The sequence below is a fragment of the Atta cephalotes genome, assembly GCF_000143395.1.
Source record: "Atta cephalotes unplaced genomic scaffold scaffold00044, whole genome shotgun sequence".
Lineage (NCBI taxonomy): Eukaryota > Metazoa > Arthropoda > Insecta > Hymenoptera > Formicidae > Atta > Atta cephalotes.
Genome location: NW_012130108.1, coordinates 419170 through 432474, shown reverse-complemented (window position 1 = coordinate 432474; position 13305 = coordinate 419170). Strand labels below are relative to the sequence as shown.

The following is a 13305-nucleotide window of genomic DNA, read 5'->3' as shown; positions in this document are numbered from 1 at the left end:
ACTTGTTCTCTCTCTCTCTCTCTCTCTCTCTCGCGTGCGAATAAAAACACAATTCTCACCTCCATTTGTAGAGATATTATAAGAATTTAAGAATGACGAAGTATTTCGATGTGAATGAAATTATAGGATCGAAATTTCGATGAATCTTTTAATTTAATACTGAAAAGTAGTGACTAATTACATTAAAGAAAAATGTACTGAATCTTAATACATATTTCTTTAAATACTAAGTAAACATTTACTTACATTAAATAAATATTTACTTAATAAAAAATGAGTTAAAGCAAATTAATGGTTTTTGTATATAAAATATATATTTGTAAATATATTCAAACAAATATTTATTAAAATTTAATATTCTTTTTTCAGTGTACTTATTTTGAGTATTAAGAAATGCTGTTGTTTTAATGCTTTTAGTACTTAAAATAAGTTAATCATTATTTGTCTAATAGTATAATTCAATTGGATTTCTATAAAGATGTATATTTGGAAATTTATAGTTTGACAAACTCATTTAAAAATGATCTGACATAATAAAGATTAACAAAATAACATTATATGAAATTTCTCAATGACGATAAGAACATCAAGTTAAAAATATTGCGTTGCTTTCTAGAAGACATAAATGATAAGCCTTTAAAGAAAATTACAGCATCGGAAAATAATAATTTTCAAACGCGACAATTCCAACGGAAACGATGGGAATTCACACCAGCCTGGAAAAGGACCGTTTCCGGTCTCTTTCTTCTCTCACATCCGCTGATGGCCGGAATGGCGAGAAGATCTCTTCCTCCTCGATCTCCTTGACCGAGTGCAGCACAGGATTCAACCGGTAGTCGCACAATCAAGGGTCCACACGCTCGCACACACGCACGCACGCACACACGCACTCTCGTACACAAGTCGCCACGAACGTTCCCACGAAAATCGCCCCTCCCGATTTGCGTTCCCCCTTCGACGGCAACCCTCTCTCGCTCTCTCTTGTACGCCGTGTGCGGGGTGCTTTTCACCTCGCGGGGCCCCTCCGGTGCCCCACTCTCCATCCCGAGGGTGCACACCTCCGATCATCCCCACCAGGATCGCCGATACACCACGCGGTCGTGTGTCGTCCCTGCGTCCTCCCGCACACGACATACGTCGGCCGCCACGCGACCAGTGCACACGCACATCCTGCAGCAGCAGTAGCAGCCTGCAGCAGCAACAGCAGCGGTAGCAACGGCACCGGCCGAGAGTGCGTCCGATCGTCAGTCGCGCATTTTCCTCCACGAGCACGCACGCGACCGCGAACGACGTCGCGGGTAGCCGCGGCACGTGGGCGCCGATAAACTCCCGCCACCCGCGTGAGACAAGTGCGCCGAAGGACCCGAGTGTTCCTTTCGCTGTCCGGAAACCACATCCCGCCGCGTGGGCACCCATGACCTTCCATAAGATTCCGTCCGCGCGAGTGTCGTTCTATCACGAAACGTCACTAGAAGAACTTGGAAGTCGCGCGATCAATTAATCCGTGAAGAAATTGTCTCAACGTACTTCAGAATTTTCAGGGATTTAAAAAATCCTCGAAAATCCTACCACACGAGTTTTGCTATTCTTTTTTTTAATTCGTGGTGCTATTATCTGCAACAAGAGATATCGGGGATTTTGTGAGTCCTGCAAAGATCTCGAGCTTTGATTTTTAATTATCTAACAAGTTCTACTGATCTACAGTGATAGATAAGCATCAATCGAGTAGATGAGGATATCTTCTCTCGAGAAAATTGTATGTCCATAAAAAGAAAGAAAGAAAGAAACACAAAGTGCTACATCACAATGAGAAAAGATATTGGAAATTTTGTCAAGAATTTCGCGGACTCTGCAAAGATCCTGATCTTCATTTTTTAATCATAATATTTAATGAAACCTGTAGATTAATCATAGATACTTGGTGAAGATAGAATGATTTTTAATCGTTGAAGAAACTCTACAGATTTTTTTATAAGGATAGTGATCAGACTTTAGACAGATACCAATCAAATAGAGTTATATCTCCCGAGAAAATTGTACGCTCATGAAAAGAAACAAGAAGGGTTATACATCATTTGATGATCGCAGTGTCGTCCGTGCATTTCAGTTATTAGTTGATTGCTCGATCGCGATTTCCTTCGCCAGCTAAAAGCCGATCAGAACACGGCCGATGCTTATTGAGATCTGTTGACAATCGTTCTCCATCGACTGTATTGCGACTGCAATGATACCTCGTCCGTGCATCGTTATGACATCGACACATCGCATTAGACGGTAGCGCATAATCGAGCGAAGTCAATCGACTAAGCATACCTTCGTGTCCTTACACGAGTTGGAGGAGCTGTTCATCGATTACATCGATCCTCCTATCCGACCTTCTCTCTAACTTTCTCTACCTCTCTCGGACGCAACATGTGGCGGGTGGTGGTCGCGCGCTCCGACGACAACAGCACCCTGCTGTCCTCCGAGATCACTTCCGGCGCGGTCGCGCCAGGTCACCTGTCGACGCTGCCGACGCCGCCGTCAGGTCACCATTGGGGTTACCCGCCACCACCGCATCATCCCCCGTATCAGCCGACGCCACAGCACCCAGACATGCGTCACCATCATGATATGCGTCCTCCTGCCACCCACGGTGATCTGCGACACACTATCGCGACTGGTCCAGGTGACCTCAGGAGTCAGGAACTACGACACGAGATGCAGCGGCCGGATCTGCGACATTCGACGGAGATGCAGAGGCATCAGGAACTGTCCAGGCACCAGGAACTGTCCAGGCACCAGGATGTCCGGCATCAGGATATATCAAGCATGAGACCAGAGATGCCGGAGTTGCGCTCTAATCACGAGTTCTTAGAACTGAAGATTGATACGGAATTGAGAAGTCAAGATAACAGTCAGCAACAGCAACAACAACAGCAGCAGCAGCAGCAGCAGCAACAGCAGCAACAGCAGTCACAGCAAAGTCAGGGACATCAGCAGAGAAATCTGAAGAGGACTATGAGCGATTCAGATTGCGACGACGTATTCTCGGAGGAGAGCGGCAAAGAGCCGTACGTATATTTATTTTTTTACCTCTTCTTTCTTCAGCATTATTTAATATAAGAGAAAGATTTTTCGTATAAACAAATCGTAGTACACAGAATTAAAGCAGTTCAGTTCAATTCACATTATAATATAGTCTCTAAAGTTTAAATTCTCTTTCTGAAAGAAGAAATATCTTGCTCGGCAGAATTGAATAGACATTTCTAGTTTCTCTCAAAATTGAATATACATCGAAAATATTCTTAATTAAAACATTCTTTAATGTACTCGTTGAAACAATTGGATAGTCGGTCGCCAACGCGACATATTGCGCCTCTTTGTTTCGTGGTAAAATCGCAATCAGAACGGTATTGTTTTAGCATGGTCGAAATTAATGAGCGAGTTGTCGAGCGTTCCGCGAGGTAGATCAACAATGTACAATTAAAACAACTTCCTCTCGCCCTCCCAGTCGCAAAAGTCCAGAACAAAGGAAGACCACGGACAGATAGACAGACAGACAGACAGAATGTCTTGACGCTGTTTTTCAACCCTTCCTTCGAAATTCCCTTTGCAGATGCAACTCGCCCGGTGGAGACTCATGCCAGCACGCATCGCGGAAACGCAGGAGGGGGATGATCGAGAAGAAGCGGCGCGACAGGATTAACGCGTCCCTCGGCGAGCTCAGGAGATTGGTCCCGGCAGCGGCGAGGGATCCTCACAGCGGAAAGCTGGAGAAGGCTGAGATTCTGCAGCTTACCGTCGAGCATCTGCGCACACTTCGCAGCAAGGGTAAGATCGTGCATTTTTTTTAATCCTCTCGTCTTCGTGCAACTCGAATTTATCGTTTAAATTAAGTTGTCATTCTACCGCGAAGGCTGCAAATCTCGTTTGTCTAATATTACTCTTGACATCTCCAGGTGTTATTTTTATTTCTCAGCCCGTTTCCATCATTGGAGATTAACTTTCGTCTCGATTCAACTTACTCTCTTTATCTTTTTTTAGAAAATTCTTACATAGAAAACACAATATTTTGCTGAAGTAATTAAAAATTTAGATAGATATAGGTTTGAATAATTTTATTGAATTATCAAAGTAATTATGTAAAAAATTCAAATGTAATGAGTAATAAAATATCTTATCCTATTTTATCTTAATACAATTTTTTTGTTTTTTTTACACAATTTAATTTGGTTTCATTTTATTTTATTTGAGTTTTGAATATGTTTAATTAATTTGAAGAAACAATTGATTAAAGTTAATCTAATGGAAACGGACATTAATTTTTTAGAATGAAGATTCTAATTAAGGACAAAAAAGCTTTAGTAATTAGGAACAGTTTAATTTGATGGACTTTATATCCACTCCTGTTAATGTAGATTAATCAATCGGCTTAATATATTTTTTATCCTTTTCTAGTTCTAAGAATTAGAAAAAAAAATTAATTAGACTGATATTCGTCAAACAATGGGAGAAAATCAGTTTTGATTTAACTAATCCGTTAACGACACTGAGCATTTGAAAAATCATTCAAGATTTATCGCTTTCCGCAGAAAGTTACATAACGGAAGTATATGTCGAAAGATGTAACGGTGTCGAGTAATAAGATCCCCAAATCCGGAAGGAACGCCTCTTTCCCATTGCAAAGCATAGCGGAACTCGAAGATGATCCTCCTGGATCAATAAGACACCTCTTTCCTTCGTTTGAAATTCCTCAACCCCGTCATTAATCTCACGATTCGACTACTCACACACTCGCATCAATTTGATTCTTCCGCCATTATTACGTCTTTCTGTTAGCCCTTTATTTTCCACCGGAAGACACCTGTTGGCCGTAAGAGCGAACAGCGCTAACTGTAACTGCGTAACCGAATGCCCATCTGTCGTCTCTGCGTTTCCTTATTAAGCAGATTGATCGGGAGAGCGACTATCAGCGTAGATACATAAATGAGATTTCCAAGATTAGTATTTTGCAAGGTTTCTATAATTTTATATATTATAACTGTCCCTCTGTAATTTTTCAATACTTCTTCACGAATGATATAAATATACATATTTCATTTTATCACCATAATTATTTTTTAAGAAGTAAATATTAGTAGTATAATTATTTTTTATTACAAAAATAACAGGGAAAATACATAATTTAGTCAACTTGAAAATTAATTTAAAAATATTCTCAGGAAAATTTTTATTACAACTTTAAGTACACTGCTTCAGTTATATTTAGCAATATTACTTATATTTATTTTCACTATAATATCAATTTTTTTTTATTTACAAATCTCTTTCTCTTTCATTTCTTTTTTTCTTTTCGTCATTGAGCGATTAGTTCATGATAAATCTTTTCGAAAAATACGACGTCGTGGAGAAAATCGCAAGAAAATCGTAGTGGCATATGGTTTCCCGTGAAGGCCGCAAAGGAGCTCGAGCGTAAACGGGATCCACGCGAGCAGGTGCTGGACCGGGCGCGTAGATCCTGTGGGAAGCACAGGAAGTCAACGACTCTCTGGAAGTGGTGTTCCCACGATTGGTGGCGGCGGGCCCGGGGATGAGGTGTCCCGCGCGGCACCCCTCGCGAGGGAGGCGCTCGACGGATCGGGCCTGAGGCAGATGTCGAACCCTGTGGGAAACCAGCTAGCTACGCATAAGCGTGCACGGACATACATCGCACTATCACGCGTGCGTTTGCATGCGTGCGAGTGCATGTGCGTGAGCGTTCGCTTCGTTCGCTCGCGGTGGCCTCCTTATTTGTAAATGCGTGCGAGGGGCGCGACCCGTCCCCAAAAGTGAGCGATATTAAATTTAATATCGCCAAATAAAACCATCTCGGTTCTGATTGGCGAGAATGATAGGAGCACTAATATATACATTCGGGAATTACGTTTCGATAACGATAGTTTCGTTGTTTTACGTATATTTGTCAGATTAAGTAATATCTTATCAAATAATGCAATTTTCTTTATCTGTTTTTAATATAGATTAACTTTAATTTTGGTTTAATTTTTTTATTCTTTTTAACCCCCCTTTTATCTGCTCTTCCCTTTTTATCTGCTCTCATATTTTTATTTCCTTTATTTTTCTGGATTTTTCATCCAATTAAGTTTTATTATTCTAGTCTTTTAAAAAATATGAAAAAATTCTTTTCAATATCTCTTTATATCACATTATCGAATAGAGTAACTGTTCCAATTACTGTGTCTGTTACTGTTCCTATTAGTGTGCTTTTGTATTTCGATAAGTCATAAAGAAAATTAGCACAAACAAATAAGAAAAAAAATTTTTTTTTGTTAAGTTATTTTTTTGTTAAATTATTAATACGATACCGAAGATAATATTTTATTTTTTGAATATTAAAATATTGTAAATAATTTTCGAAAGATATGAGGAATTTATGTGAATCCAATAATACGTACTGCAAGATTTTAAGCTTGTCCCAATTAATATGCCCTGTATTTGAGCTGAAAACGTTGTATTGTGAGTGTACTTTGAAATAAATATGAGCTGAAAACGTTGAATTATGAGTATACTTTGAAATAAATATAATTGGAATAATGATTTATGTAATATTAACATAAACAATTAGCTTAAATTTATTACCTTTTAGTATGTTAAAATGAGTCAAATGTGGAGAAAATTTGGGACACATTAATAGAGCCATCGCCGCTTACTCATGTTTTTTACTTTTGTCAAAAGTATTATAAATATTTTTTAGATTAAAGAAATATTATAAGAAAAAGAAGTAGTTGAAAAACCGATATTGATTGTAAGCAGATAAAATTAAAGCTACAATATTTAATAATTAATTTAGTAATAAGCAAATTGGCTAAAAGGCATATTAATAGGGACGGTTACCCTAGTTTCCTAACTAAAATATTAAAACCTTTATTTATTAAAAATTGAAATTTGAATAAAAATGAGGAAATTTGAGAGCGAAATTTTGCTAAATTGTGCTAAAAAATCCTACATGGCAGAAATTTAAGGATTAAAAAAAAGAGAAAGAGTAAATTAAACCGAAATTAAAGTACTACATTGATAGAAATGGACATTATATTTCCCTACAATAATAAAAAAAAATGTTATTTGATTTGACAAAGTTTTATTTGGTTTAAAAAAGTTTGATCTGATTTGCAAAAGTTTTATCGAGTTTAATATTTCGAGTTTGACATTCTTTGATGTTTCGCCCTTATTTCTTTTTTAATATAAAGCAAGCTCCGGACATGTCCCGTTTGTATAGATGTTTCCGCAGTTTCAAGGCCACTTGCTTATCGAGGCTTTAGCAAAGATCGATCGCGCAATGATTTGACGAATGAGAGCTTGTTATACGATACGCAGTAGCCTTTCTTTCGTATAAGTGATGTTTGCACAGGGTGGTTTGAGAACTTGCATAACAACGTAGGACACTCCACTTGGTAGTATGCGTGCGTATCTCGCATGTGGCCCGCGAGGCCGACCTATGGGGGTCTAAACGATTCCCACGCTACCTGTCCCATTCCACATTATACACAATGAGCCGCCTGCTACTAAAGCCAAGGCGCCCATCTCGCCTCGGTGCTCTTACGCCCCGGACTATTGTTGCGCCGCGAAAACCAAAAATGCACAAAGGATCTCTCACCGTCCGCAGATGCACTTCCACGTTGTCAATCTGCGAGCCGGCCGGAGCGTGATTCGAGGAAAGCACCGGAAAAATCGGCGATATCATCTTTTGACACCTGCTTTCTTTCGGGGAATAACATTCTCAGGAAATGAACTGCAACATTGGCGTCTTAAATAATTGTATAGCGAAATAATGTGGAGAAATTCAAGTTTTCAATGCATTTCCGTATCTACATACGTTATTAGAAATATCATATAAAAATTCTTCTACTTTGTCTCCATATTTACGTTTCTCCGAAGTTCGATAACGAGCTAAAATCTAATTTAACTTTAAGTTAAATCAACTTCCGTTTTGTTCAGAATTTCTTATAAATAAATATAGAGATTCATTATAAATTCGAGAAGACTTTCTTTATCGTGCATTTTAAAATCTTCGAATATATGTATGAAATTAATTTTATTTAATATCGCATTACGATCTTAATCATAAATATAAAGCACTTCCAAAAATTGACGTAAGCATTCTATATATCTTATAACAACAAATGTTTAAAAAATTAAAAATACAGTTGAAAATAATATTTACTTCTATAATATTTTAGATATAATATTTTAGCTTTAATATTTTATTAGTTTTTCTTTGACTTTATTATCGCCTTTTCCAAGAAAACGTAATAAATGAAGGGTATTTTTATATTTATAGCTAAGGGGCTGTATTATTATTAGTTTATTAATATATTAACATTATATTATTATTATCATCATAATATTATTATATTATTAATTTATCATGCTTAACGATAATCGAGATCGTCGTCATAATCACAATGCAAATTGCAATTACAGGACCAGAAGGCTACGATAGCACAAAGCTGGCTATGGATTATCATGCAGTAGGCTGGGGCGAATGCGCCGCCGAGGTCGGTCGCTATCTGGTGACTATGGAGGGCCTGGACGAGAGAGATCCCCTTCGACTGCGTCTGCTATCGCACTTGCAGAGCTTCCATCGAGAGCATCCGCCGTCGGCCGTATCCTCGGCGGTGCCTTCGGCTCCCACGACATTGACATCCACCTCCACTGCTAGCAGCTACGAACCACCGCCGAGCTCGGTCTCCGCCGGAATGCCGCCTGGTCCGGGTGCCATGCCGCCGCTTTTGGGCGGCAGCACCCTCGGCTGGAGCCAGTATCCCGGACAGTATCCCCAACAGCAGCACGGAAAACCTTACCGACCCTGGGGCGCGGAATTAGCGTACTGACCGTGAACCCTTGATTCGCAATCGATGAAGGTTTGGCGCAAGAGCGGTGTAATCCGGAAAAATATTGTTTTAATTTTGCCATTTCGCTACTTTTCTTTTTCTCTTATAAAGTTTTATATATGAAATACGATATACAAAATGTAAGTGATTTCCCAAGCAGGTCAACATATTACGATAATATCAAAATGATATTTTATTAGAATCGTGACTCATCGAAAAGTGACTTTTAATAATCATTTTGAAGCCATTTGGATGCCATTTTGATGTCATCATGACTTGTTGTCCTGCCTGGACCTGAAGACAGGGTGGTTTTTAAGTATTCTAAAAGATTTTCAGATTACGTGATCAAAATGACTTAGTTTCAAAGATACACTTATTCATGGATCCGCCTCTGATTTGAATAGAAATATAATATTGTCACAAAAGATGAACCTCCATTCTTGAAATATAATATATTCTTGAAATATATTCTTGAAATATACAAAGTTTTATAACATTTTAATAACGTGAATGATTTTCAAATTTTATTTTTTTTTAAAACGAGATTTTTCCTTCGATTTTAATATGTGTATTTTTTTTTAAATAAGCCATTTTTCGGATATATGGTTTTCGTCTTAAATTAACGTGAGAAATTGTCTCTTAAAATTTTTTAGAATATTTAAGGTCCACCCTATATCGAGCATCACAGAGAAAGATGTAAATTATATCGCTCTTTTGTGTCAATTATTCATTTATAAGACTTAATTACAGGCGATGTATTCACGCTCATGTTAATAAGTCAATTGTTTATTTTTTCAAGGATTTGTTAATAGTAAAGTATACGATTTGCAATGTTTATGATTAGCGAATATTATGGCAGCATGAAAGACTAACATGAGTGGCGAATTTTGCCGTTTTTTTCGTGTACATATAATATACATTTTGTACAATGTTTTCGAACATATCTCAGGAACTTCCACAACGATCAAATCTATATATCAATATATTTTCAATGAGTGAGATAATGATAGTCATGCGAGTACCTAACTGAAAAAAAGATATTTATTGATAAAGAAAAAATTGTATATATAAATTGTACATACGTTTTTGTAAATAATAAGAATTCGTAATTTTATCAGATATCTCGTAATTGGCTGCACCGGTATTTTTATGGTATCGTTTGACTCGTTCGCGCTCGTCACAAAGCAATAAATGATTGCGCGAGCGTTTAAAGTTCAAGCATCAATAAAAAGAAAGAAAAAAGAAAAAGAAACGGTCATCATACGCATTCGCAACGTGCCATTACGCATTTCAGTATATACGTGTGGGAGAAATCCAAGTATTTTTGCAATACAATTTTGTAATAAAGTGATAACACGAGGAATACAAATAAAATCTTGTCGCATGTAATTTCTCCCTTTGCACTTTCCTCCAACAGTCTAATCAATAACGCGTTTCTGAGAATTGTTAATCGAAATATACGTGAATCGTAGGAAACTATGTGACCTCGAATTTGGTATTCTTGTTAGATAACCGAAATTGGGGTAGTTCCTGGAGAAGCAGAGTAAATTGAATCCGGCAGCTACGTCCTCATCAATCATTCGTAAAATCTGATAAAACTCGATACCGTCCAAACATCGAAGATATTTACACGTTCTATATATTACTATTACGAAATCTGTTTATGTTTATTCCGATCTGAAATACGGATATCCGAATTGATTGAACTTAAGATTGACGAAACCATCAATAGCGTTCAAAAAACATCTGATTGCGATTATTTTATTTTATCAAAGAAAATTTTTTCTCTTTTTTATTACAGAATTATTTTAATAAATTATTATATAAACTTCTAGACTTTGTTTTCTATATAAACTTGCAAATTTTTTTTTTCACAGAACTTCTATATAATTTTATTAGAATTTCTAACTTTTTAGAAAATTTCTCAGATTTTTTTATATAAGTTGAAACAGTTTTTAAAAATATATACCGACAAAATCTACATTTTTCTTAAATTTTCCATACACGAAAAATTATGACATATTTTAAGATACTTTAATTGAAAGTATGAAATATTATCAATATTTTTCGATATTTTCAATACTTTTATAGCTGCAGTGAAGATTTAATTATTGTGCACACGCACACACACACACACACACACACACACACACACACACACACACACACACACACGCACGCACGCACGCACCGCATATATATAGAAACTACCATACACACAGCAAGTAGACCATGTACTAGGCCATATTCAATTGCAATTACTTCATTTTGCGTCACCTTGTCATACGTGACAAACGAATGGACTTTTGTTATTCTACACAGCCGTGCCTCACGAAACTGACAGAAAATTGCGAGCTAGAATTTACGTATTCGGGGAAGAGGAAAAGAAAACATTGCCGCTCCATTCCTTTTCTCATGCAAAATTCTCTTTTGTAAATGTAGGATATTCTCGGATAGAACAATGCGGGGCTTACGACCCTTCTCGTTCGCATTATATTCGCAAACCAGTTTTGCAAGTCATTAGTTTCGCGACATAGTTCGCGTATGCGCCCGCGCATCTTTTTTTTCTTCTTTCTTGCCATTTTTTTTAATAAACCGGCCTGATAATTAGCCACGGCTACTTTTTTTGTTCTCGCGCGCTCTTCGCTCGAGACAGCGTGGACAAAACCTAATTTTCGGGAATTACTGATATTGCGCGGCCACGTGCGACTCATTGTGCAGAGCATGCTCGTTACATGCGATCCTCCTTCAGTCGCACGCGCGCATAATTGCGCAAAACGCGCCCACGTGATCTCCTGTCAAAACTTGACGCCGCTCATCAGAATAACGTAGAACAGAAAGATCGTTTTCCGAGTCAGTGATGCGAGCTGTTCGACCTACATTGAAATTACTGCGATTGATACTAGGAAAAAGCACAAAAAGAAAAGTGAGATAAATAATACTAATAAAGTATCTGAGGCTCAGCATTAAATAAGGCCTACTAATAAAGATTTTATTTTCATTGTTAGTGTATTTCAATATTTCTAAAACAAGAATTTTTTTTAATAAAATAAATTAGATGTATTATACTTATTTGATTCAGGTATCTTTATATAAGTAGTCGATATGTAAAAGCTATATTCGAAATTAAAAAAAGAATTAAATATTGGAACTCTTGCATTCCTTAATCTTTTGTTTATGAATTAAACGTTTTAAAAATGTGATAAAATATTTAGAAATCCTATAAAATTTAAAGAGAAAAGTGGATCTAATTAAAAAAGAAATTAAATTCTTAAATCCCTATACTGTTGCGAATGCAGTTAAAAGTCTATCAATCATATTTAATAAAAATGACAGACAATTTGTGTCAAAATCAGAATCCTTTTTCCAGCTTCAAATGCATTCTATTTTAATAAACAAATTTCTCTTGTCATATTATACATTTCGTTATCTAAAACAATGATTTTTTTTTAATTTTTCAAGAAAAGCTTTTATTGATAGCTTAAATGAAAAATATATACAAGTTTTTTTCGCTGTTACCAAAAAACATTTCAAGTAGAAATAATAATTTTTATTATTATCAATTGGCTACTTATATAAAGTAGTACATTTAGGAAACCATATTGTCAGGTTCCTCTTAAGATTCGTCATATAATTGATTTTTAAATGAGTCTTTCTAGAAATCTTCTTAGAAAAATCTCAAGAGGATCTCTTTAAAAGGATCTTCTAAGGTAGCTTTTCATTTTAAACAAAAGCTTACAATTTGAAAAGTTGTACGGAATATAAGGAAGCTTCGCATTGCAGCCATATTAAAGTAATCGATCGCAATCGATATCAAAAGAAAACTGTGTTTTGACGCATAAATAGATCGCGAAAATCGTTATCAAGTTCCATGTTATAAGTATAGGTTATATTGTTGTATAGATTGCCATAGCGCAGATTGTTTCAGCAATATTGCAGCAACATTGCAACGTTCCAGTAATATTGCAGTAACATTGCAGCACTTCTTAATGTTGCTACACTTCTTGCTTCTATGCCGTATAGGAAAACCAAATTATAGAGGCAAAAAACTATAGTTGGCTGCTCGCGAGGGACTATAATTCTTATTATATATTCCTCCAGAATGATTGTTACGCCACGGTACGCGCCGTAATGAGAAAATCGCGCGATCGATATCATTACCAATTCAAACGAAGGACTCCTGTATACCTTGCGATACGTTTTGTAGCGTACGGCCGCGTATGTATATTTCTTCAACACGTCGCGCGATCAATGAAACTCATATGATGACAGGGGTCATGGGAACACGTTCGGGTTCGTCAATAAAACCATTTTATTTACGACACTCACATCCTCTTTACAAAGTCACAGCCTTATCGAGACGATAAAGTATATCAACACGCATCATCCATATTATACATTCACATTTATATAATTCCTCTTTTATATATAT

At 36.8% G+C, this 13305-nt stretch overlaps 1 protein-coding gene across 1 annotated transcript; it reads left to right on the top strand.

Moving 5' to 3' along the window:
• Window positions 1–2412: 2412 nt before the first annotated feature.
• On the top strand, window positions 2413–8873 carry LOC105622369 (hairy/enhancer-of-split related with YRPW motif protein). The gene is made up of 3 exons (XM_012203793.1): window positions 2413–3053; window positions 3599–3813; window positions 8464–8873. Exons 1-3 carry the CDS (start codon window positions 2413–2415, stop codon window positions 8871–8873), a joined length of 1266 nt encoding a protein of 421 aa, XP_012059183.1.
• The last annotated feature ends 4432 nt before the right edge of the window (window positions 8874–13305 follow it).

Excerpts from the sequence above, each read along its gene's own strand:
- LOC105622369 (XM_012203793.1), top strand. The coding sequence starts at position 2,413 with ATGTGGCGGGTGGTGGTCGCGCGCTCCGACGACAACAGCACCCTGCTG. Across the intron at positions 3,054-3,598 it reads GAGGAGAGCGGCAAAGAGCC|ATGCAACTCGCCCGGTGGAG; the intron begins GTACGTATATTT and ends TTCCCTTTGCAG. Across the intron at positions 3,814-8,463 it reads GCGCACACTTCGCAGCAAGG|GACCAGAAGGCTACGATAGC; the intron begins GTAAGATCGTGC and ends TTGCAATTACAG.